The sequence below is a fragment of the Pseudorca crassidens genome, chromosome 6, assembly GCF_039906515.1.
Source record: "Pseudorca crassidens isolate mPseCra1 chromosome 6, mPseCra1.hap1, whole genome shotgun sequence".
In the NCBI taxonomy this organism is placed as follows: domain Eukaryota; kingdom Metazoa; phylum Chordata; class Mammalia; order Artiodactyla; family Delphinidae; genus Pseudorca; species Pseudorca crassidens.
The window spans coordinates 90,492,954-90,518,256 of NC_090301.1; the positions used below are offsets into that span (position 1 = coordinate 90,492,954).

General features: G+C 38.4%; 1 protein-coding gene across 1 annotated transcript in view; it reads left to right on the forward strand.

Annotated features, from left to right (window-relative positions):
• Positions 1-24,255, forward strand: part of NXPH2 (neurexophilin 2) — a 108,620-nt gene extending 84,365 nt beyond the window's left edge. Inside the window, exon 2 of the mRNA XM_067742051.1 lies at positions 21,801-24,255. Coding sequence (XP_067598152.1) covers positions 21,801-22,544 — 744 coding nt within the window. The 3' untranslated portion in view covers positions 22,545-24,255. The remainder of the gene's footprint in view (positions 1-21,800) is intronic.
• The last annotated feature ends 1,048 nt before the right edge of the window (positions 24,256-25,303 follow it).

Sequence of the window (25,303 nt, forward strand, 5' to 3'; positions counted from 1 at the left end):
TCTCCCCCTTTTCCTGTTTAACTAGAGTAAGCCATAGCAGCCCGTTCCAGGTCCCTTCCTGAATCTGACCACGCCCCCCAACCCAGTCCAGGAACCCTTCTCTTCTGGATCCCAGAGGGTGGGATTATGCTTGAGTCTTCAAGGGCCAGGGTGGCCTGGACGCCATCAGGAATAGTTTGTAACATCCCACCTTTTTCCTTCCTCAAGCGTGGCTTTTCTCTCCAGGCTCTCTATGGAAACCACAGTCAGTTAAACTTCATGTATTTGATCCCCAATAAATTAAAAATATTATATGGTCATTTGGGTACAAGCCAGGAATGACTTTGCAATACATAAAATCTCAGGGGAAGTTTAACCAAGTCATTCAGTCAATATTGAAATGATACTGGCACTTTATGGGAAGGGTTACACTTTTTCAGCAACATATGTTTACTAAGTATGTGTACTTTATTTTAGACAATGTGCTGGGCCTTGGGAATACAACAAAGAACAAGAAAATGTCCCTGTTATTAAAGAATTCAGCCTAATGAAGGGAGACCAACCAGTTCAGGTGCTATTATAAGAGTATAATGGTGAAAGCCCAAAAGGAGAACAGCCAAGTCCATCAGATTGTCACAGATACTTTATGGAGGAAGTACTACCGTGAGCTATTTTGAGGCAGATATGACTGCAACAATCATCTGTTTCCTCTGATTTCAAGTTTCATGTTTGTTTTAAGATCCTTATTGCACTCATTCATGAAGTTTACAATAATAGTTGTTACACACTTGAACTCATGTATAATTGTGCATGTAAATGCCATTTGTGTCTCTTGTATTTATTGACACTCTACAAAAGCTTACTTTAGGAGGAAAAGGTTCCAGAGCTCTGAAAGTGTGAAAATACCGCTCTGGGTAATAAGGAGATATTTAAAGGCTCACAATCAGATCTTAGAAAATTCACTGGACCAGATGCCTGATGGATATGGTTTGACAGGAAATGGTTGCAAGACAGAGCCTGGCCCACTGCCTGTGGTGCTGAACCAGCTCCTAATCCCAGGACCATACTGTTTGACCTTTCCCAGGACTTCTGAACCAGATGTGCAGAGACAGCCGGAGAGACAGAGGAGGCTTTGATTTTGGTCTGGTTTACAAATGATTGCAGATGGCAAGAAAGAAGCCACAGTTGATCTTAGCCAAGTATCAGATGACTGAAAGAGAGCTCCCAGGATATATACCTGGCTGTGCCAGTTGTCAGCAAGGTACTTCTAGAAGTTCAGGGAGTTGTGCAGGCATGAACGTCAGCCCAGTAGGTCGGATGAGGAAGCGTTGCAGTCCGTTGAGCTCTAACAGAGAGCTCATAGCCTTCCCAATCCCCTTCTATCCTCATTGTTAACTGCTACTTCCACAACCTTGAAGGCAGCATATTATGTTTTACAAAGTGCAAAACTGGTGGTGTATACTTTTCATGGTTCATTTAAAGTGAGGCTGTCTTTTAAAAAGGGAGATATACGGATCATGAACTTCAGAGAGAGTCTGGGCTGAAGGTGGAGGCCTGTGAATTAATATTAGCTTATAGGTATTAGATGAAGACACAGGTATGAGGACCCCTTGAAAGTAACACCCTATAAATTAATCCTTTTAATAATTCCTACTAACTTTTTCAAATATTATTTTTAATATTTTTATTTAGGTTTCATTCTTTTTTATGTCGAATCACTATAATCTTTTTTTTAAATTTTATTGGAGTATAGTTGATTTACAATGTTATGTTAGCTTCAGGTGTACAGCACAGTGATTCAGTTATATATACATATATATTCATTCTTTTTCAGAAGCTTTTATCATATAGGTTATCACAGAATACTGAGTAGAGTTCCCTGTCCTATACAGTAGAGGTTTCATTATTCTTCTATCCAGTTATCATTACTTATTATTCAGTTCCATTCTCCCAACTTGTAACTCCTTACTCTCCATCTCCACTGTTTTTCTTACTTAACTCCTTTACCAACTACGTTTTATTTAAGATTTAAAGCATTTTCCAGTGTGTCCTAAGAGTAAGGCCTAAAGAAATAAAAAGTTGTGAAAAGTCCAGGATGTTCTGTCAGATTTATGTATTCAGTTTTTACTGGGCACTTACTGTGAATCAAGCACCGTGAAGAGCGCTGGCAACATAAAGGTGAGCAAGATACGGTAGCTGCCACCAAGGAGTTTACAAGAGGAAGAGTCAAGTAAAACATAACTACTACTAATAATAAACAATATGACAAGTGCAGTGATCTAAACTTTCACAGTTTCCTCTGGGAGCCACATGGAGTCCCTTGATCCTAAATCTGAACCAGCAATTAAGTCACCATCAAGTATCCCTATACAGTTGACCCTAGAACAGCACAGAGGTTAAGAGTTGCCCACCCCCTGCACAGTCAAAAATCTGGGTACATTCAGCCCTCCATAGCCACAGTTCTGCACCCACAGTTTCAACCAACCACAGATCGTGTAGTAGTGTAATGCGTAATTAGTGAAAAAAATCTGCATATAGGTGGACCATGCAGTTCAGACCTATGTTGTTCAAGGGTCCACTGTATTAGGTTCTATGGAGAAGACAAGAAAGAAAGAGGTATAATTGAATCATGAAAATAAGACATTCACACATGAACATAATTATTAAAATCAAATGGCAGTGTATCAGAGTTCTTCAAAGGTACAGAACCAGTAGGATAGATGATAGATAGATAGATAGATGATAGATAGATAGATAAATAGACATAGATGATACAGAGAGAGAGAGAGAGAGATAATAGATAGATAATCTAAAGAGCTGTATTTCAAAATATTGGTTCTTGCAATTATGGGGGCTGGCGATTCTGACACCGTAGGGCAGACTCCAGAAACTCTTGGGCAAAAGTCGATGCTGCAACCTTGAGGCAGAATGTCTTCTTCCTCAGGGAAGAAGTTTTGCTTTTAAGACATTTCAACTGATTGGATAAGGCCCACTCACAACATCAAGAATAATCTACTTAGAGTCAAACTGTTTGCTCTGGAGAAAACGCCAAAGGGTGTGACTGAACAACTTTTGCTGAAGATATTGGGTGTATGACACATGGATCCAATCAACCATCTCAGCATAAACAAGAAGCAGAGACACACTTATCCAGAAAAGATGCTTGGAGGGCGCTCTTATTGATGGCTTGGACACCACAGGAAACTGACAAGGTTTTAAGAATTTTATGCCATCAGAAACGTTGCCAGGGACTTCCCTGGCGGTCCAGTGTTTAAGACTCTGTGCTTCCACTGAAGGGGGCATGGGTTGGATCCCCGGTCAGGGAACTAAGATCCCACGTGCCATGCGGGGCAGTCAAAAAAAAAAGAAAGAAACTTTTCCAGCCTGGACTGAGAGGCACAGAGATGGGACAAAATAAAGAAAGAATGACTCTGACAGCAGAGCCATGGATGCAAAGACCAGGGCTGACAATACTTCCTTGGGCTACGAGGGAGGGGCTGCTACCCCAGCTCACCCAGAGGACAGTGAGCTTGCTTCTTTCCAGAAAGATCCATGATCCCAAATGATGGAACAGTAAAATGTCCTTCAAGATCTAGGGAGGAGGTCTAGGGGAAGCTGACCCAGATTAGAATTTAGATTTTACTCTTAGTAATAGCAAGATTTTTTTCTTCTAGACCATTTGAATTATTATGCGACTGAATACAATGTATTTTCCTTAAAAATAATTAAAGTAATATATAAGATATATATTATTTATATTACATTTGGAGAAAATATAAATAAATATTAAAATATTAGTAATTGTAAAGACTAATTTTCTTCAGTTTTCTTAGTTTCATTTTCTAGAGTAAACTTCATTTTGTACTTAGAAAAAATTTTTATTTATAAGGCAAATGTTATATTATTATTTATATTACATTATTCAAGCTTTTTTGTGTGTCAGGTCCATTACAGTATTAGTGTGGAAGGAGCAGTGACGTGATACAAAAGACTTGATTTCTAGACTTATTGCTACTTCTCAATACTTAGACCTTGGGCAAGTCTCTGAAGTTCTCTCAGGCTACAGAGAATCTGTAATTCTCGGTATAAATGTCAGGAATGATTAATGCAAAAATAATTTTGACACAGTTATCAGTTTCATATACACAAGCAATATGCATTGAGGTTTTTTTTTATTAAATAGATGTTTTTTAGTGTGGAAACTGACACTGATATTACAAAACATACTTATATTGGACCATCATAAAGCAGCACTTTTATGGAGGATCTGTAAAAATCCCCAATAGACTATGAATATTCACATTTAAGTGAAATATCATCTGTGTATCTAAAACCATTTGAAAAAATATTTTAAATTACTGAATGTAATGTTTGGTGAAAGATGTAATCAATAAATGCTGACATTTTTAACTGAAAAAGGAAAAATCAACTTATTGGCAAAGTTAACCACATCTACAAAATACCTTCACAGCAGCACCTTGTATTTGCACCTTGTGTTTGCATACTGAGTACTAGAGCCTAGCCTAGTTGGCAATTAAAACTAACCCTCACAGGCAGTATGTGCTAATTGCTGGATTACTGGTACGTGAAGAGTGAAATATCAAGTGGATTTGATGGTAGAGTACAAAGCCATACACAGTACACCTCTCCTAACCCCTGTCTCCTGCCCTGTCCACCCACCAGCCTGCCATGTTTCCTCATCCTGCATTGAAACTGCCTAAAGTGGCGTAAAAAATACAATATCTGCCATTTCCACTTCTCCTTTCACTGCTCTTCCCTCTGTTGCAAACTTTCCTTTTTAAATGCCAGCTTTTAGGAGTCAAGGCACAGATGCCTGTTGTCTTTCCCAGGCCATTATATTTCTAAGTATTTATGTGTTCCTGTCATGTAAAGCTCTTCTCTCTCATTGAAAACTTGGATGGGGCTTCTAAGGGTGGGGGGTGAAAAGAGACAGTGCCACTTACCATGCTGAGTCGCTTATTCCTTAACAGTGAAAGGACTGTTTCTATTAGATGATCAAAAGAATACCTTCTGTGACTTTGCAAACCTTGGGTTAAATGAGATTGCCCTCTGACCCTGTTTTACTTGGGAAGCATAGCCATAGCCTAACATTTAGCAGCCCTCTACCACAAGGCATCTTAAAATTTACTTCTAGTCTGTTCATAATTTGTTAAAGAGCCCCTTTTCTGCAGCTTGCGAATACAAAATGACATCTGTTTTCTTTCACACCATCTCTTTTCTTTTTTATTGAAATATAGTTGATTTACAATGTTGTGTTGGTTTCACGTATACAGCAAACTGATTCAGTTTTATAGCTATCTATCTATCTATCTATATTCTTTTTCAGATTCTTTTCCCTTATAAGTTATTACAAAATGTTGAGTACAGTTCCCTGTGCTATACAGTAGGTCCTTGTTGGTTATCTATTTTATATATAGTAGTGTGTGTCTGTTAATCCCAGACTCCTAACTTATCCCTCCCCCCCCCAACCTTTAGTAACCATAAGTTTGTTTTCTGTCTGTGGTTCTATTTCTGTTCTGTATATAAGTTCATTTGTATAATTTTTTTTAGATTCCACATAAAAGTGATATCATATGATATTTGTCTTTCTCTGTCTAGCTTACTTCACTTAGTATCACACCATTTTTTTTAAATGTTTACAGAAATTATGGTATGTGCATGCACACATGCGTTTATACACGTGATATTTCTGTGTGTCAGAATGTGGGCTTGTGTGTGTGTGTGTGTAAGATTTTTTGCAGACGTTGTGTCATCGATTTTCCAGATTACTGTCATCAAGATAAAATAAGAATTTCCATATTTAACCTTAGCAATAAAACTATGCCAAGCCTTGCAATCTAGCTTTCTGGCTCTTACTACTAAGATTTCTGTCTTCACATTTATGTTTCCTGTTAGTTCCTATATCAATTTAGAAAAATGTAAAGGGTAGCTATTAAAAGATATCTGGAAAGTAAAATGAATTTGCTACTCTCAGCAGAAAGGACGTTCATTGTTTAGCTTTCTTCTCCTAAGCAATCATTTGTTTCTCAACTTGCAAGATGAATTTTGAAACAATGCCACATTATGCCACAAAATATTAATAGGTACAATTAATACATTGTTATATGTTTGATTCTGTCATTCTTCATTCCTTTCATGTCATTCTTCTTTTAATCTGCTGTGACAGTTCTGTAATGGAGCACCAGAAATATGACTTCAGGGCAAGCCATACTACTAATCATCAATATAGCGTTGTCGGTTGTCCAGCAGATACGTGTTCTCTTGCCAGCAGGGATGATACTCTGCAAAATTTCGACCCAGAGAAAATGCTTTCCAAAATTCGTTTACAAGCAAAAAAAATAATGGGATGCTAATTTCGATCATAACAGGGTTTTTCCTTTTTTTTCCTGCTGAGCAGGTCGTTGTTTCATTTTAACTGAAGGATACGGGACAGAATTGTTAGAGCAATCCAGTTATATAAGCTATAAATATATGCAACATAAATGATGCCTTAGACCACGTTTCATTATTGGTTCTATAATTGTTCAGCTATAGTGGGATCTGCAGGCCACCTCTGTGTTGTATAGCAGTGGTCACTTTGGGGATCCTTGGCTTGAAGTAATACTACCCCAGTGAAATAATTAATGTATTCTATCAGCAACAGTAATATAAACAAATCTATTAAACAAACCAGTTATTCTTCCAAACTGGCACTTAGCAATGATTGTCACTGTGAAAAAACGTTAATAAATGCTTCCAGGATATCCAGTGGGGGCAAGCCAGCTGCCTTTAAAAATATTTGTACAGATCTCTATCAATTTATCTCTAGTAGCATATGCCAGTCCTGTTATCATGGAAAAGCCAATCCTCCCAGCTTGGTATAAATTCACAAGTTTGGAGCACTCAGCTCATTCTGCCTGATCCTGGAAAGTCATAATTATTTTTCCTTGATGGACTACATATTTTTGATGTACTATAAAATAGTTAAGGGTACGGCCTTCCTTGTTAATGGAAGGTGATCTATTCAATCTATGCATGGTGCATTACTTCTATTATTGCAAGCATTTCACAGAAAATCAGTATGGGCTATAAATATTTTATATTCAGTGTAAACAACAAAAACTGAAAACATCCACTTGAGGTATAGATGCTATGATTACGGGAAAAAATTCAGTTGTTTTGTTTTATCTTTTATTCATTTATTTATTTTCTTCAACATCTTTATTGGAGTATAATTGTGTTACATTGTGTTAGTTTCTGCTGTATAACAAAGTGAATCAGCTATACGTATAAATACACCCCGATTACCCTCCCTCTTGCGTCTCCTTCCCACCCTCCCTATCCCACCCCTCTAGGAGGTCACAAAGCACCCAGCTAATGTCCCTGTGCTATGTGGCTGCTTCCCACTAACTATCTATTTTACGTTTGGTGGTATATATATGTCCATGCCACTCTCTCACTTCATCGCAGCTTACCCTTTCCCCTCCCTGTGTCCTCAAGTCCATTCTCTACATCAGCATCTTTATACCTGTCCTGCCCTTAGGTTCTTCAAAACCATTTTTTTTTTAGATTGCAAATATATGTGTTAGCATATGGTATTTCTTTTTCTCCTTCTGACTTACTTCACTCTGTATGACAAACTCTACGTCCATCCACCTCACTACAAATAACTCACTTTCATTTCATTATATGGCTGAGTAATATTCCATTGTATACATGTGCCACATATTTATCCATTCATCCGATGATGGACACTTAGGTTGCTTCCATCTCCTGGCTATTGTAAATAGAGTTGCAATGAACATTTTGGTACATGACTCTTTTTGAATTATGGTTTTCTCAGGGTATATGCCCAGTAGTGGGATTGCTGGGTCGTATGGTAGTTCTAGCTTTCCTTTTTTAAGGAACCTCCATAGTGTTCTCCATAGTGGCTGTATCAATTTACATTCCCACCAACTGTTCAAGAGGGTTCCCTTTTCTCCACACCCTCTCCAGCACTGATTGTTTGTACATTTTTTAGTGATGGCCATTCTGACCTGTGTAAGGTGATACATCACTGTACTTTTGATTTGCATTTCTCTAATGATTAGTGATGTTGAACATCTTTTCATGTCTTTGTGGGTAATCTATATATCTTCTTTGGAGAAATGTCTATTTAGGTCTTCTGCCCATTTTTGGATTGGGTTGTTTGTTTTTTTGATATTGAGCTGCATGAGCTGCTTGTGTATTTGGAACATTAATCCTTTGTCAGTTGCTTTGTTTGCAAATATTTTCTCCCATTCTGAGGGTTGTCTTTTCATCTTGTTTACGGTTTCCTTTGCTGTGCAAAAGCTTTTAAGTTTCATTAGGTCCGATTTCTTTATTTTTGTTTTTATTTCCATTTCTCTAGGAGGTGGGTCAAAAAGGATATTGCTGTGATTTACATCATAGAGTATTCTGCCTATGTTTTCCTCTAAGAGTTTTATAGTGTCTAGCCTTACATTTAGGACTTTAATCCATTTTGAGTTTATTTTTTGTGTATGGTGTTAGGGAGTGTTCTAATTTCATTCTTTTACATGTAACTGTCCAGTTTTCCCAGCACCACTTATTAAAGAGGCGGTCTTTTCTCCATTGTATATTCTTGCCTCCTTTATCAAAGATAAGGTGACCATATGTGTGTGGGATTATCTCTGGGCTTTCTATCTTGTTCCATTGATCTATATTTCTGTTTTTGTGCCAGTTCCATATTGTCTTGCTTACTGTAGCTTTGTAGTATAGTCTGAAGTAAGGGAGTCTAATTTCTCCAGCTCCGCTTTGTTCCCTCAAGACTGCTTTGGCTATTCGGGGTGTTTTGTGTCTCCATACACATTTTAATATTTTTTTTTCTAGTTCTGTAAAAAATGCCATTGGTAATTTGAAAGGGATTGCACTGAATCTACAGATTGCTTTGGGTGGTATAGTCATTTTCACAATATTGATTCTTCCAATCCAAGAACATGGTATATATCTCCATCTGTTGGTATCATCTTTAATTTCTTTCATCAGTGTCTTATTGTTTTCTGCAAACAAGTCTTTTGTCTCCCTAGGTAGGTTTATTAATAGGTATTTTATTCTTTTGGTTGCAATGGTAAATGGAACTGTTTCCTTAATTTCTCTTTCAGATTTTTCATCATTAGTGTATAGGAATGCCAGAGATTTCTGTGCATTAATTTTGTATCCTGCAACTTTACCAAATTCATTGATTAGCTCTAGTAGTTTTCTGGTGGAATCGTCAGGATTCTCTATGTATAGTATCATGTCATCTGCAAACAGTGACAGTTTTACTTCTTCTTTTCCAATTTGTATCCCTTTAATTTCTTTTCTTCTCTGATTGCCGTGGCTAGGACTTCCAAAACTATGTTGAATAATTGTGGTGAGAGTGGACATCCTTGTCTTGTTCCTGACCTTAGAGGAATGCTTTCAGTTTTTCACCATTGAGAATGACGTTTGCTGTGTGTTTGTCGTACATGGCCTTTATTATGTTGAAGCATGTTCCCTCTACGCCCACTTTCTGGAGAGTTTTTATCATAAATGGGTGTTGAATTTTGTCAAAAGCTTTTTCTGCATCTATTGAGATGATCATATGGTTTTTATCCTTCAATTTGTTAATATGGTGTATCACATTGATTGATTTGCATATATTGAAGAATTCTTGCATCCCTGGGATAAATCCCACTTGATCATGGGGTCTGATCCTTTTAATGTGTTGTTGAATTCTGTTTGCTAGTATCTTGTTGAGGATTTTTTCATCTATATTCATCAGTGATATTGGTCTGTAATTTTCTTTTTTTGTAGTATCTTTGTCTGGTTTTGGTATCAGGGTGATGGTGGCCTCATAGAATGAGTTTGGGAGTGTTCCTTCCTCTGCAATTTTTTGGAAGAGTTTGAGAAGGATGGGTGTTAGCTCTTCTCTAAATGTTTGATAGAATTCACCTGTGAAGCCATCTGGTCCTGGACTTTTGTTTCGTGGACGATTTTTAATCACAGTTTCAATTTCATTACTTGTGATTGGTCTGTTCATGTTTTCTATTTCTTCCTGGTTCAGTCTTGGAAGGTTATACCTTTCTAAGAATTGGTCCATTTCTTCCAGGTTGTCCATTTTATTGGCATAGTGTTGCTTATAGCAGTCTCCTAGGATGCTTTGTATTTCTGCGGTGTCTGTTGTAACGTCTCCTTTTTCATTTCTAATTTTATTGATTTGAGTCCCCTTCTTTTTCGTGATGAGTCTGGCTAATGGTTTATCAATTTTGTTTAGCTTCTCAAAGAACCAGCTTTTAGTTTAATTGATCTTTGCTATTGTTTTCTTTGTTTCTATTTCATTTATTTCCACTCTGATCTTTATGATTTCTTTCCTTCTGCTAACTTTTGGTTTTGTTTGTTCTTCATTCTCTAGTTCCCTTAGGTGTTAGGTTGAATTGTTTATTTTAGATTTTTCTTGTTTCTTGACGTAGGCTTGTATAGCTGTAAACTTCCCTCTTAGAAGAGCTTTTCCTGCATCCCATAGGTTTTGGATCGTCGTGTTTTCATTTTCTTTTTTCTCTAGGTATTTTTGATTTCCTCTTTGATTTCTTCAATGATCTCTTGGTTATTTAGTAACGTATTGTTTAGCCTCCATTTGTTTGTGTTGTTTACATTTTTCCCCTGTAATTCATTTCTAATCTCATAGTGTTGTGTTCAGAAAAGATGCTTGATGTGATTTCAGTTTTCTCAAATTTACTTAGGCTTGATTTGTGACCTAAGATGTGATCTACCCTGGAGAATGTTCCATGAACACTTGAGAAGAAAGTGTAATCTGCTGTTTTTGTATGGAATGTCTTATGAATATCAGTTAAATCTATCTGGTCTATTGTGTCATTTAAAGCTTCTCTTTCCTTATTTATTTTCATTTTGGATGATCTGTCCATTGGTGTAAGTGAGGTGTCAAAGTCCCCCACTATTATTGTGTTACTGTCGATTTCCTCTTTTAGAGCTGTTAGCAGTTGCCTTATGTATTGAGGTGCTCCTATGTTGGGTGCATATATATTTATAATTGTTATATCTTCTTCTTGGATCAATCCCTTGATCATTATGTAATGTCCTTCCTTGTCTCTTGTAACATTCTTTATTTTAAAGTGCATTTATTTCTGATCTGAGTATTGCTACCCCAGCTTTCTTGTGATTTCCATTTGCATGGAATATCTTTTTCCATCCCCTCACTTTCAGTCTGTATGTGTCCCTAGGTCTGAACTGGGTCTCTTGTTGACAGCATATATATGGGTCTTGTTTCTATGTCCATTCAGCAAGCCTGGTTCTTTTGGTTGGAGCATTTAATCCATTCATGTTTAAGGTAATTATCGATATGTATGTTCCTGTTACCATTTTCTTAATTGTTTGGGGTTTGTTTTTGTAGGTCCTTTTCTTCTCTTGTGTTTCCCACTTAGAGAAGTTCCTTTAGCATTTGTTGTAGAGCTAGTTTGGTGGTGGTGAATTATCTTAGCTTTTGCTTGTCTGTAAAGCTTTTGATTTCTCTATCGAATCTGAATGAGATTCTTGCCGGGTAGAGTAATCTTGGTTGTAGGTTCTTCCTTTTCATCACTTTATCATGCCACTCCCTTCTGGCTTGTAGAGCTTCTGCTGAGAAATCAGCTGTTAACCTTATGAGAGTTCCCTTGTATGTTATTTGTCGTTTTTCCCCTGCTGCTTTCAGTAATTTTTCTTTGTCTTTAATTTGTCCCAAGTTTATTATTATGTGTCTCGGCGTGTTTCTCCTTGGGTTTATACTGTATGGGACTCTCTGCGCTTCCTGCACTTGGGTGGCTATTTCCTTTCCCATGTTAAGGAAATTTTTGACTATAATCTCTTCCAATATTTTTCTCAGGTCCTTTCTCTCTCTCTTCTCCTTCTGGGGCCCCTATAATGCAAGTGTTGTTGCATTTAATGTTGTCCCACAAGTCTCTTAGGCTGTCTTCATTTCTTTTCATTCATTTTTCTTTATTCTGTTCTGCAGCAGTGAATTCCACCGTTCTGTCTTCCAGGTCACTTATCCGTTCTTCTGCCTCAGTTATTCTGCTATTGATTCCTTCTAGTGTATTTTTCATTTCAGTTATTGTATTGTTCGTCTCTGTTGTATTGTTCTTTAATTCTTCTAGGTCTTTGTTAAACATTTCTTGCATCTTCTCAATCTTTGCCTCCATTCTTTTTCTGAGGTCCTGGATCATCTTCACTATCAGTATTCTGAATTCTTTTTCTGGAAGGTTGCCTATCTCCACTTCATTTAGTTGTTTTTCTGGGATTTTATCTTGTTTCTTCATCTGGTATATAGCCCTCTGCCTTTTCATCTTGTCTATGTTTCTGTGAATGTGGTTTTTGTTCCACAGGCTGCAGCATTGTAGTTCTTCTTGCTTCTGCTGTCTGCCCTCTGTCCTCAATTCTTTTCAATCTTTTTTATTCTGCTCTGTGGTAGTTATTTCCACTATTTTATCTTCCAGGTCACTTATCCATTCTTCTGCCTCAGTTATTCTGCTATTAATTCCTTCTAGAGAATTTTTAATTTCATTGATTGTGTTGTTCATCATTGGTTGTTTGCTCTATAGTTCTTCTATGTCCTTGTTAAAAGTTTCTTGTATTTTCTCCATTGTATTTCCAAGATTTTGGATCATCTTTACTGTCATTACTCTGAATTCTTTTTCAGGTAGACTGCTTATTTCCTCTTCATTTGTTAAGTCTGGTGGGTTTTTACCTTGCTCCTTCATCTGCTGTGTGTTTCTCTGTCTTCCCATTTTGCTTAACTTACTCTGTTTGGGGTCTCCTTTTCACAGGCTGCAGGTTCACAGTTCCCGTTGTTTTTGGTGTCTGCCCTCAGTTGGTAAGGTTGGTTCAGTGGGTTGTGTAGGCTTCGTAGTGGAGGGGACTGGTGCCTGTGTTCTGGTGGATGAGGCTGGATCTTGTCCTTCTGGTGGGCAGGACCAAGTCCAGTGGTGTGTTTTGATGTGTCTGTGAACTTATTATGATTTTACGCAGCCTGTCTGATAATCGGTGGGTTTGTGTTCCTGTCTTGCTAGCTGTTTGGCATAGCTTGCCCAACACTGGAGCTTGCTGGTCATTGGGTAGAGCTGGGTCTTAACGTTGAGACGGAGATCTCTGGGAGAGCTCTGGCTGATTGATATTATGTGGGGCTACGAGGTCTCTGGTGTTCCAGTGTCCTGAACTCTGCTCTCCCACCTCAGAGGCTCAGGCCTGACACCTGGCAGGAGCACCAAGACCCTGTCAGTCACATGACTTAGAAGAAAAGGGAGGGAAAAAAAAGATAGAGAGGAAAAAAAAATGTTTTTAATTAAATAAAATAAAGTTATTAAAATAAAAAGTTAAAAAATATATTATTAAAATAAAAAATGAAAGTAATTTAAAAAAAAGAGAGCAACCAAACCAATAAACAAATCCACCAATGACAACAAGTACTAAAATCTAAACGAAGACAAACATATAAATCAGAAACTAGTCAGTCACATACAGCAAACCCCAAGTCTATAGTTGGTCCCAAAGTCCACCGCCTCAATTCTGGGATGATTCGTTGTCTATTCAGGTATTCCACAGATGCAGCGTACATCACATTGATTGTGGAGATTTAATCCGCTGCTCCTGAGGCTGCTGGGAGCGATTTCCCTTTCTCTTCATTGTTCCCACAGCTCCCAGGGGCTCAGCTTTGGATTTGGCCCCACCTCTGCGTGTAGGTCGCCCTCTGGCATCTGTTCTTTGCCCAGACAGGAGGGGGTTAAAGGAGCGCCTGTTTAGGGGGTTCTGGCTCACTCAGGCCGGGGGTGGGGGGGGAGGGAGGGGTATGGATGCGGGGCGAGCCTGCGGCAGCAGAGGCCAGCATAACATTACAACAGCCTGAGGCACGCCACGTGTTCTCCCCCTAGACGTTGTCCCTGGATCCCTGGCAGTGGCGGCTGCACAGGCTCCCGGGAGGGGAGGTGTGGGGAGTGACCTGTGCTCGCACACAGGCTTCTTGGTGGCTGCAGCAGCAGCCTTAGCGTCTCATGCCTGTCTCTTTGGTCTGCACTGATATCCGCAGCTCACGCCCATCTCTGAAGCTCATTTAGGCGGTGGTCTGAATCCTCTCTCCTCGTGCACCCTGAAACAATGGTCTCTTGCCTCTTAGGCAGTTCCAGACTTTTTCCCGGACTCCCTCCCAGCTAGCCGTGGTGCACTAGCCCCTTCAGACTGTGTTGACGCTGCCAACCCCAGTCCTCTCCCTGGGATCTAAGCTCAGAAGCCCGAGCCTCAGCTCCCAACCCCCACCCACCCCGGCGGGTGAGCAGAGAGGCCTCTCGGGCTGGTGAGTGCCGGTCGGCACCGGTCTTCTGTGCGGGAATCTCTCCGCTTTGCCCTCCGCACCCCTGTTGCTGTGCTCTCCTCCTCTGCGCCGAAGCTTCCCCCCTCCGCCACCTGCTGTCTCCGCCCGCGAAGGGGCTTCCTAGGGTGTGGAAACCTTTCCTCCTTCACAGCTCCCTCCCACTGGTGCAGGTCCCGTCCCTATTCTTTTGTCTCTGTTTTTTCTTTTGCCCTACCAAGGTACGTGGGGGGTTTCTTGCCTTTTGGGAGGTCTGAGGTCTTCTGCTAACGTTCAGTAGGTGTTCTGTAGGAGTTGTTCCATGTGTAGATGTATTTCTGATGTAATTGTGATGAGAAGGGTGATCTCCATGTCTTACTCCTCCATCATCTTGAAAGTCCTCTCTACCTTTCATTTAGAGCATTCATCAGTTCTTGTGAAAATCATAGACATTAGTCAGATTTGTTGCCTGTTAGCATATCTTCACACACCTATAAACATGAAGACAAACATGCATTATTTCAAAATATTGTTATTTACCCAGAACATACTTGGTTCATTATCAAGAAGCATTAATATATATCGTAATAATTATATAGGATAATAGAAAAGTGTTACACCACAGTTATGGCAAAGGTCTGACTGTCCTAGAACCCAAAAAATAACTATTGTTACCTTCAACAGCTCTTAGGAGGTTTAAGGCTGAAACACAAAGCCTGCTAAGGTTGCCACCCCCAAGCACAAGACCTCCAAGTAAGGAATTTAGCACTGACTGAAACTTGGAGCCTGTTTATTGTTAAAAGAAATGGACATGTACTTTAAATTATAAGATAAATAAGGTCTGAGCATCTAACGTATAGCATGGTGACTGTAATTGATAATACTGTATTGTATAATTGAAATTTACTAAGAACCCTATCTTAAGGATTCTCACCCAAAAAAAGAAAAGAAAAAAGGTAGCTATGTGAAGGGATGGATGTGATACTTAAATTACTTGATGGTAGGAATCCTCTCACAATGTAAGCATATATGAAATCATCGTGTTGTACAGTTTAAATATATTACTATTTCATTTGTCAATTATACCTCAATAAAGTTGGAAAAGAAAATAAAAAATGAGTGTTTCACTAGGAAAAATATAACTGTTGTCTTACATTGTGGTAAAGGGTTATAAATTGAAATGCTTGAGAGTTCCTGACATTTAAAAAAAATTAATCCTAAACCAAGTGCCGCTGAATTAAATGTAAATTAAACTAAGCTTATAATAACAAAAATGTACAAGCCTTGTGAAAATTCTGAAAGCAAAACTTAAAAAAAAAATCTTCCCTACTTAAGCCAGAGATTAACATCAACAGTGATTAAGTCACGCTGCTAGCACGTACCCTTGAGATGAAGTAATGAAAACGGCACCTTACTTCTGTATTCTTCCTCCCCAAGGCCCAGTCTAATCATGAGAAAAACATCAGACAAACTCTAATTGAAAGGCATTCTACAGAATGCCTAACCAGTGCTCTCTGAAACATTCAAGGTCATCAAAATCAAGGAACGACCAAGAAATGGTCACAGCCAAGACAAGCCTCAAAATTCATGATGACCAAATGTCATGTGGGACCCTAGATGGCATCCTGGAGCAGCTAAAGGACATTAAGGAAAAACTAAGGAAATCTGAATAAAGTATGGACTTTAGTTAGTAATAACGTATAAGCATTGGATCATTAGTTGTGACAAGTGTAATATGTAAGATGTTAACAATATAGGAAACTGGGTACAGGGTATTTGGTAACCCTTTGTACCACACAACTTTTCTGTAAACTAAAACTATTCTAAAATGAAATGTTTATTGAAAAATACATAACAAATACAGTTGAAGAAAAAGATCTTCTGGTATAGTATTTGCAAAGGGAGATGCTTTTTAGTTTATAAATTATTTCCATAATTCGTGACAGTTCTCACATCTGCTACTATAAAATTCATTGCACCCTCTCTGCCTCTTGGAAAAAAATGCATTTAATTATCAGTGAAATTCAACTCCAGCCTGTTATGATGAATGATTTGAACCTGTCAACTCCTTTTCCCCCCTAAAAACAAAAGAACTGAAATGAAATACAGTCTTCTTCCTCTATTTCCTTCCTTCCACCTGCTTCATTTAATTGATGAGGGTTTGAGGTTTTATTAATCTTTTTGAGCTCCTCTCTAAGATGCAGAAAAAGCTAATATGATATCATTGTATCTAGCTAATGTGTGTGCTTTGTGAAATTGATACACCCTGCCAAGACATAAATTACTTAAGCTTTGATAAATGTGTTGAAATCAGGGAATGTTCAAACAGATAAAACACAGCAATTCCTCTTTTTCTCCCTTTTTTAAACTCCATTTTGTGCATGCCGTCAAACGTTTTTGCATTATTATTGTAATATGGTGGGACAAAAGATAGCAGTGATACTGATATTAGCATAGGAAGCCCCAGCAAGTACAAAAGTAATGGGGGATACAGCCTTGTGTTTTGCAGATAACATCTAACAACCTTGCCTTGGACAGAGTGGTTTGCCCACAGGCTCGGAACCACCTACGGTCCTCTCCCAGCAGGCTGTATCACCGAAACTGTCTATATAGGAATGAGGGCACCTGCCAGACACATTGTACTTTCAGATCCTTTGCTGACTCATTTCGTAGGTTGGAATAAAAGATCCACAAACACATTTTGTTGGCAAAAAGAGCTCACCTGTCCCTGTGATATGGGTATGACTCAGATGTCAGCGAGACTGGAAACACAAGGCAGCATTTGATTGATGCTCTGGGGTTGAGAAGGTCAATTTCTACTCGTTAATGTATCATATGGCACTGAACAAGTTGCTTGATTAACCACTAATCAGTTTCCTGGAGACCGGAGAATCCATATAATCCTTTGAAAACAATTCTTGGATAGGAGGCATGGGACTGCACTTTGGACCACGCAAGAGCCAGCAGTCACTGAACGCCTTTTGCAAGAGATTGGGCTCAGTAATTTCTATCCATTCTTTTTCTCTTTTTTTTTGGCTGCGTCAGGTCTTAGTTGCAGCACGTGGGATCTTTGTTGAGGCCTGCAGAATCTTTCCTTGCAGCACGGGCTCTGTAGTTTGCGGCACGCGGGCTCTCTCATTGAGGCATGCAAGCTCAGTAGTTGTGACACGAGGGCTTAGTTAGTTGCCCCGCATCATGTGGGATCCTAGTTCCCCAACCAGGGATAGAATCTGCATCCCCTGCAGCGGAAGGCAGATTCTTTACCACTGGACCACCAGGGAAGTCTCCATCCATTCTTTTATTTAGTCCTTACAATGAACTGGTAAAGGACATGAAGGTGAGAAAATTGGGGCTCACATCAAATACTTCAAGCTAAGGGGGTGATGAGGTCATCAGGCACCAAACCCTATGCTTTTTCCACCATGCTGCTTTCATATTGGGAGTTTATGGATGAGTGCAGGCAGGGTTGTGGTTGATCCAAACCCCAGTCATCCCTGGTTAGGTCTTTTGAGGTGAAGCGTGAGCCCTGGGGACTTTGGTCTCACAACTGTCTTTGTAGACCTGTTTAGGAGAGGGTGCCCTCTCAGCAGTAATGCATGCCTTTAAGAATATGTTCCAGGGAGAAGGCTGAACAAGTTACACCAAAGGGAGAGGAAGTTGGGAGAGGAGGTACAATTGTTGGCTTTTTAAGACAACTAGAAATATACTTACCCTTTTAATTATACTCTTCTACCAATACATCATCATCCAATAGTTTTTTTAAATTTGGGTTTAGATTTGGAAATCAGTACTTGTAAGAACCGTCCAAGCATTTTAGAGTAAAAAACAGATGAAGTTATACACAGCTTTTCTCACCTTGTTTAATGTTATCAAAGCAAATGACAAATGTGATGGTCTAGGGCAAAGCAAAAAAACTAAAAGATACATCCATCTACTTTTTTTGTCTAAGGAACTGTCAGTGACTGTTTTTCATTGGAACAGAGAACAATTATAGATCTGTGCTTAATAGTTAAATTTGATTATTTTTATATAGGCCAACCTTAAAATCAAGGGCTCCTTGAGCAGGTTTGAACCTGAAGAGTATTATGTTAGAATATATTTTTTAGGAATCAAATTTCATTTTAAATTCTCATCTGGAGAATCTTTTCTGAAGAATTGAAGAGCCTTTCTAAAAGCAAATAATCATATCTAATGTATCTGTTTAATAAGCTTAGGTTTGTTTTTTTTTTACACTCATATTTCTTTAGGATGAGTCACATATGTTTGGGTCAAGTTGCTACACCATGTTACTACAAAGAAAATCTTCGGGTTTTTTAAAAGTCAATAAATGACTTTTTGAGTAATTATTATTGACTAATCTCAGAACCATCACATCAGAAGTCCAAAGGATAAGAGAAGGATCTCATAATGTCTATCTCATAAGGGGGCCCATCATGTATTCTAAAATACGCTAATACTAGTTAACCTGAGACTATACATGATTGAAGACTTCCTGTTGAACAATGGGTTCAATGTTGGTAGGTTTTCAATAACAGAAAAGGAAGGAGAAAAATAAGGCAAAGGACTAAATCAAGAAAAATGATCCAGGCAGAAAAAACTCAGGAAAATGTGTAATGTAAAACAAACATTTTAAGAAAAAAAAAGAACATGTTTCTCCTGGTAGTGAAGAGTGTTGTCATACTTGTAAGTGAAAAAATATTTTTGAACGGAAAATGGATCTTAATTCTGCTAATAAAGTATTCATCAGGAGCATGGTGTGTAAAAGTAAGAATTAAGATTTGGGGGGGTTTTTTGAAAAAGCAAGCTAAAGGGAAATTTACCCTATGAAAGAGAGAAAGAAAGGCAGGAGCGAGGGAAGAAGTGAGGGAGTTGTACAAATAGGGGAGTTGAGATCAGGAAGTAAAGGAGAAGCTTGAGTACCAGTGATTCTCAGGAACGGTAGTTGTGACTGTCAGCAATGACCAAGCAAGGCACCTCTCGTGAAATACTGGAAACAGGCAAAACAATAGATAATAGACAGCAAGAATCATAATCAGAGAGAAGAGAAATTGGACCTTGATCAGCAAGGGGTTTCTTATCTGCCCATGTGTCCTTGAATGTCTCTCTGGAGAGAGAACAGGACAAGTCACTTGGACCAGGTTGCATCAGTTCCCAGGAAACTCAAGTCATATCTGGAGCCTGTACTGACCTTCATGAGCTGTACGACCAGTTGATCTGAATGAGGTTTTGTGCACATTATAATTAAGAGTGTTCAAAGACAGAAAGCTAGTTACAGTATCAGAAATACCCAGAGTATTTTGAGCCAGAAATCCTGAGCAATGATACCTCTTTTCCTGGTGAATATGCCAGCCCTTTAACGCCAGGAGAGAGAAAGAAGCATCAACTCAGGATGTGTAAGCCCCTAAGAAGAGGTAGTACGGATTTAGGTTTCCGAAACAGTAAGAACATGCAGCATGCAGTTTGACAAACCTCCGTAATTTAAGTAAAGAGAAAAGAATTTCTAAAAATACCAGACCTGAGTGGGGGAAAGCCTTCGGGAAATTAATCAAAGGGACCAATACATTATTATGTGCTCCCTCCCCACCAAAGCAAAAAAAGGAAAAATCTACACATATATTTAAGTCCTTGGACTCCTCCTCTAAAGTGTTTGGGTACAAGCTATAGATGAAAACACTTCTCACAAAACTCTATTAGAACTTAAAACTTTTATGAATATATAAAATGTAACCTCATATTATTAAACTCTACCATGTAGTCAGGTGCAATATTAATAATTCAAGCTTTTTTTTTCAAAATTGTATTGAAATCAATAATTTTTGTAACAGTCTGAGACTGGTTTTACCAGGTGCTTTGCCAAGTTTGAAATGGTTGGGGAAACTACATAAACACAGCCCCACTTCTTCCTCATCCTTTTCATCTTGCTGACACTTTTCCAGAGAATCATTACCAGAGTGCTTTGTGCCGTTCGAGATAAGAGGCTATCTGTGTTTCCACTAGAAACCTCTATTTTCCAGACTTTATAACTCATCCGTAAATATTCACTCCAGGCAACGGTTTCATATATTATGATTCTGTCCCTCAAAATTCATACTGACTTAGCTAAGTGATTTTTAGAAATCATGAGGACTCTTACACTACAAAAAGAATAATAAAAATCAAATGCAAATAAAGTGCTGTGTTTCAGTGGGTATGATTTGAGTTAAAATACTGTGGAATCCATAAAACACATGCACATGACTCTTTCCTGGCAATCCTATCTTTCAGGGTATTATTCAGTTGTAACAAAATTTAATTTATCAACAATAGGTCTATTAATTAATTCAAAATGTACATTTCCAATTTATTTCTGTTTCTATAAAGGCAGCTAAATTTGAAATTATATTTTTTCAACTAAAACTTTTGTAGAACTTCCTATTCACACTACTTTTCGTTACAGAATTTGAAGTCAAATTATATCAGAAGTTATGAAATTATATGACATAAGCTTTGAATACAATAATACCCTTAGTACCTGCAAAAATATTTTAAGAGTCTTATCAATATCTTATATTCAGGTGGTTTCTAGCTCCATGGTAGAAACCTCAGCATTCTAGAGTTGTTTTCTACCTGAAAAAAAAGATCTTACAAATTTAATGTTTTTATGAAATAAGAGACCAAAATATACTATTTCCCCCAGTCTGGGAAGATAGAATTGTAAAGATTAGGGAACAGAGACTAAAACCACATCAACACATTAAAATGAAATACAATCAACCCTTGATATCCATGGAGGATCGGTTTCAGGATCCCCTTGGATACCAAAATCCAGGGATGTTTAAGTCCCTTACATAAAATAGTTTAGTATTTGCATGTAACCTATGCACCTCCTCTTGTGTATTTTAAATCATCTCTAGATTACTTATAATACCTAATACAATGTAAATAGTTGCATAGTCGCCAGAGTATGTCAAGTTTTGCTTTTTGGAAATCTCTAGTTGGGGGCGGGCGTGTTGGAGGGGGTTTTCATTTGTTTTTAACTTAATTCAGTGTTGGTCAAATCCACTGGATTCAGAACCTGCAGATACAAAGAGCCAACTGTACTCTCTTCTTGATCTCATCATTTCCGTTTTCGTACTCATGGCTTTACATTGCTTGAATTAAATGGTCATCTTGTTACACTGTGGAGCCCAGCTGTGTGTGTGAAATGCTATTTAGCAGGAACTGAAATAAATTACAAGAATTAACCTGGTGGGGCTTCCCTGGTGGCGCAGTGGTTGAGAGTCCGCCTGCCGATGCAGGGGACACGGGTTCCCACACATGTGGGAAGATCCCACATGCCACGGAGCACCTAGGACCGTGAGCCATGGCCGCTGAGCCTGCGCGTCCGAAGCCTGTGCTCCGCAACGGGAGAGGCCACAACAGTGAGAGGTCCGCGTACCGCAAAAAAAAAAAAAAAAAAAAAGGCACTCAAAGCCTAACCTAAAGTGTGTTTCTCTTTCTTCTTTTCGAACAGCTATTTTGTGACAGTAAAAAGGTGGTGCATGCCACGGAAGGGCTGGATTGGGAAGACAAAGATGCTGCCGGGACACTGGTGGGAAACGTGGTACACTCAAGGATCATCAATCCTCTGCGTCTGTTTGTTAAACAGTCTCCAGTCCCCAAGCCCGGGCACTTGGCGTATGCGGACAGCTTGGAGAACTTTTGGGATTGGCTGGCCAATATCACGGAGGTTCAGGAGCCCTTGGCAAGAACTAAACGGAGGCCAATAGTGAAAACGGGAAAATTTAAGAAAATGTTTGGATGGGGCGACTTCCATTCCAACATTAAAACTGTTAAGCTCAACCTCCTTATCACGGGGAAGATCGTTGACCATGGAAATGGAACCTTCAGTGTTTATTTCCGACATAATTCCACAGGCCTGGGCAATGTTTCAGTGAGTTTGGTACCCCCCTCCAAAGTGGTGGAATTTGAAGTTTCCCCACAGTCTACCTTGGAGACCAAGGAATCCAAATCTTTCAATTGTCGCATTGAGTATGAAAAAACAGATCGGGCGAAGAAGACTGCCCTGTGCAACTTCGACCCGTCCAAGATCTGCTACCAGGAGCAGACTCAGAGCCACGTTTCCTGGTTGTGTTCCAAGCCCTTCAAGGTCATTTGCATCTACATTGCCTTTTACAGTGTTGATTATAAACTTGTGCAGAAGGTCTGTCCTGACTACAATTACCATAGTGAGACTCCATACTTATCTTCTGGCTGAATCTTTCAACAGCCAATAGAAAGGAAGGACAAATATATATTCAATTAGAATGACCAAGAACCAAGCCCAGCTCTTCGTGGTAAAGGATCCCTTTTGTTTCTGGCAGTGAACCTTCATTCCCTATAAGGTTTTCAAACTTAAAAGAAAAAGAAACATCTTTAAATGTGAATTGTGCTTGTTTCGATCATAAGTACCTGAATCTAAAGAGTAAAACTGTGTATGAAGCCATCGCTCTCACATAGGATGGCTAAGTCCTCCAGGTATTGTTGTATCTCTAAGAGTCGATGGTAGCAACATGTAACAGGAAAGAACCAAATTATGCATGTGATAAACATTGCTCTTGAAGTGAGCCTGCCTTTGAAGTATGTTTTGGAAGATTACCTTAAAAATAGCAGATGCAGTAAAGCAACTGAAAAGATTGTATTGGGCAGATGAATCGCATTTCTGACACTGAATTCTTTTTTTATTGCTGTCTTTTCTCCCACATGTGTGCTGTCACTGATATGAGAGATGAAGGGGTAAAATTTGTTTCCAAACTCATGTGTGCAGGTACAGTGCCACAGTGATTGAGTGGAGTGGGATTTAAACACTTAGCCCTGGTTTGGTCACCAGCCTCAGGATTCTCATGCGAGTAGTAACATTAGTGTATTAAGAAAGCAAATCTGGATATATTGTAAGTCAGTTCAACAATAATGATGATCAGGATGTTTTTAGATTGTTTTGTCAAATTCAGTGCTGTGAGGTGGTCAAAAATATCATAAATCTGTATTCACCCTTTAACCTCATTCTATTCATTTGGTAGTATGATTTTTATATACAGGTGTAGAACAACTCTTGAATTGAGAGCAAGTGATTGTTTCCTAGGCTAGAATGGGAAAGAAATTGGAATTGGAAGGAGGAAATTCTGGGATGATCTATTCATTATTTCTAGCCTCTTAGATTAAGTTCTCCTTGCATTTAATTATTTACATGAGGGATCAAATTGTGGAAATAAAGAGTATATTTAAACATTGCTAATTATTATTAAGTGTTAATAACCAAGATGCATGATTCACCAGTCTTTTGAGATGACTTCCTAATAATGTTGCTTCACAACCCTGTCCTCCTCATCTTCTCTGAGGGGGTCGACGATCATCCTGTGTCATAGAACTGGATGGTCTTTGAATTAGCACAGAAAGACAGTCTGGCTGACCAGTACCAAGGTTTCTAGAACCTGTAAGACTCATGGAATGGTTACTCTTTTTTACGATAGACGTTAACTTTTTTCCCCCTTCTTACCTGAAAAATATCAGTTAAAGTAAAACATTAAATTGAGGACTAAAGGAAGACCAGTCCTAACCAACAAAAATGCTCTTACTACATTGTTCAAAAAGCCAGCAGCACTCATCTCTATTTTGCATCTCCATTCCTTTCCTTTTCTTGGTGATATCTGCACAGTGTTTGGTTTTTGTCTTTTGTAAAAATTGTACTAGACTTAGTGTGTGGTAGTACAGGCTTGAAATTTTTGCTCTGAGTTCATCGGGCGCTTTTGTAATTTTGTGGTTGGTGTGAAATATTTTGAGACATCTTTTTATTTTCACGTAGAAACAAGATTAAAATACTATTTATTGTAAAATATGTGGGAACCATCTATGTATATAAACTTAGAATTTTCTGTGTACAGAGAAAGTATGTGTACACATTTCTATGTAAATAAAAAGAATTTGCTAAATCTGTCACATGGCTTCAGGGTTGTTGTTGTTTTTTAAGACTGTTCTTGTTTCTTTTCCTCACAGTGGTTTAATGTGTGTGCTCGTGCGTGTGTGTGTGTGTGTGTATGTGTGTGTTTTATCAACTGAGCATTAAGATTTTCCATATGTTCATATTAAACAGAACAGCTGGGCTATGGAGATTTTAAAGTAGAGTAAAAGAATAACTCATATAAACCACTTGACACATAGCTTGGCATCTAGTAAGAATTCTGTAAGTGTGAGCTGCCATTATGATTATTATAATTATTATTACAAATGAAATGTGATTTAAAACTATCTGATGTTCAAAAGTTGAGTGGTATAAACATTATATGCATGCCAAAAAAAAAAGCTAAATCAGTCTACACAATTCTTAGATTTTAGCAGGATCTGTGGAATTAAAAAAAAAGAAAGAAAGAAAGTTCCCCAGGCATATTTTTTATTTGGCATAGAAAATATGCCACATATATTTTTTAGTCATAATTTCATTTCAAAGCCTACATCATTGCCATTAATGGTACTTGGCACAATACAAATCAGATCCCATTTAAACATGCAAATGCACACATTTCCACAAAACCATTTTTGCCTTTGAGTACTTCAATTGAGGAAAGGGACATTCATGTAAGCTAATTTTATACCCAATCACAAATTGTTCAAAATGTAAAGGAGAAGACCCTTTTAAAAATGAAAATCAAACTAATAGATGAACACCTGAAAACAATAAAATGTGTGTCAATTATGCCTCAATAAAAAAATTAATTTAAAAAATAAAAAAGCACTAGCAGAAATTTAATCTTCAAGGAGGTGTTAGTTATCTTCTCAGGATCTCTCTAGGCCAGCTGTTTACGAGAAAGCAAACGAGTTTGAAGACCTTTTCACCCCTCAGCAGAAACAATCTTGTTACTCATCACCACACAGAATCAGAGAAGAGGTCATATTTCCATGACTCTGGACAATGTGATCATATCAGCTACAGGGTCTGTAAAATCTGGGGAAGGGAAATAAGAGGAAAAAACCTGTGGACAC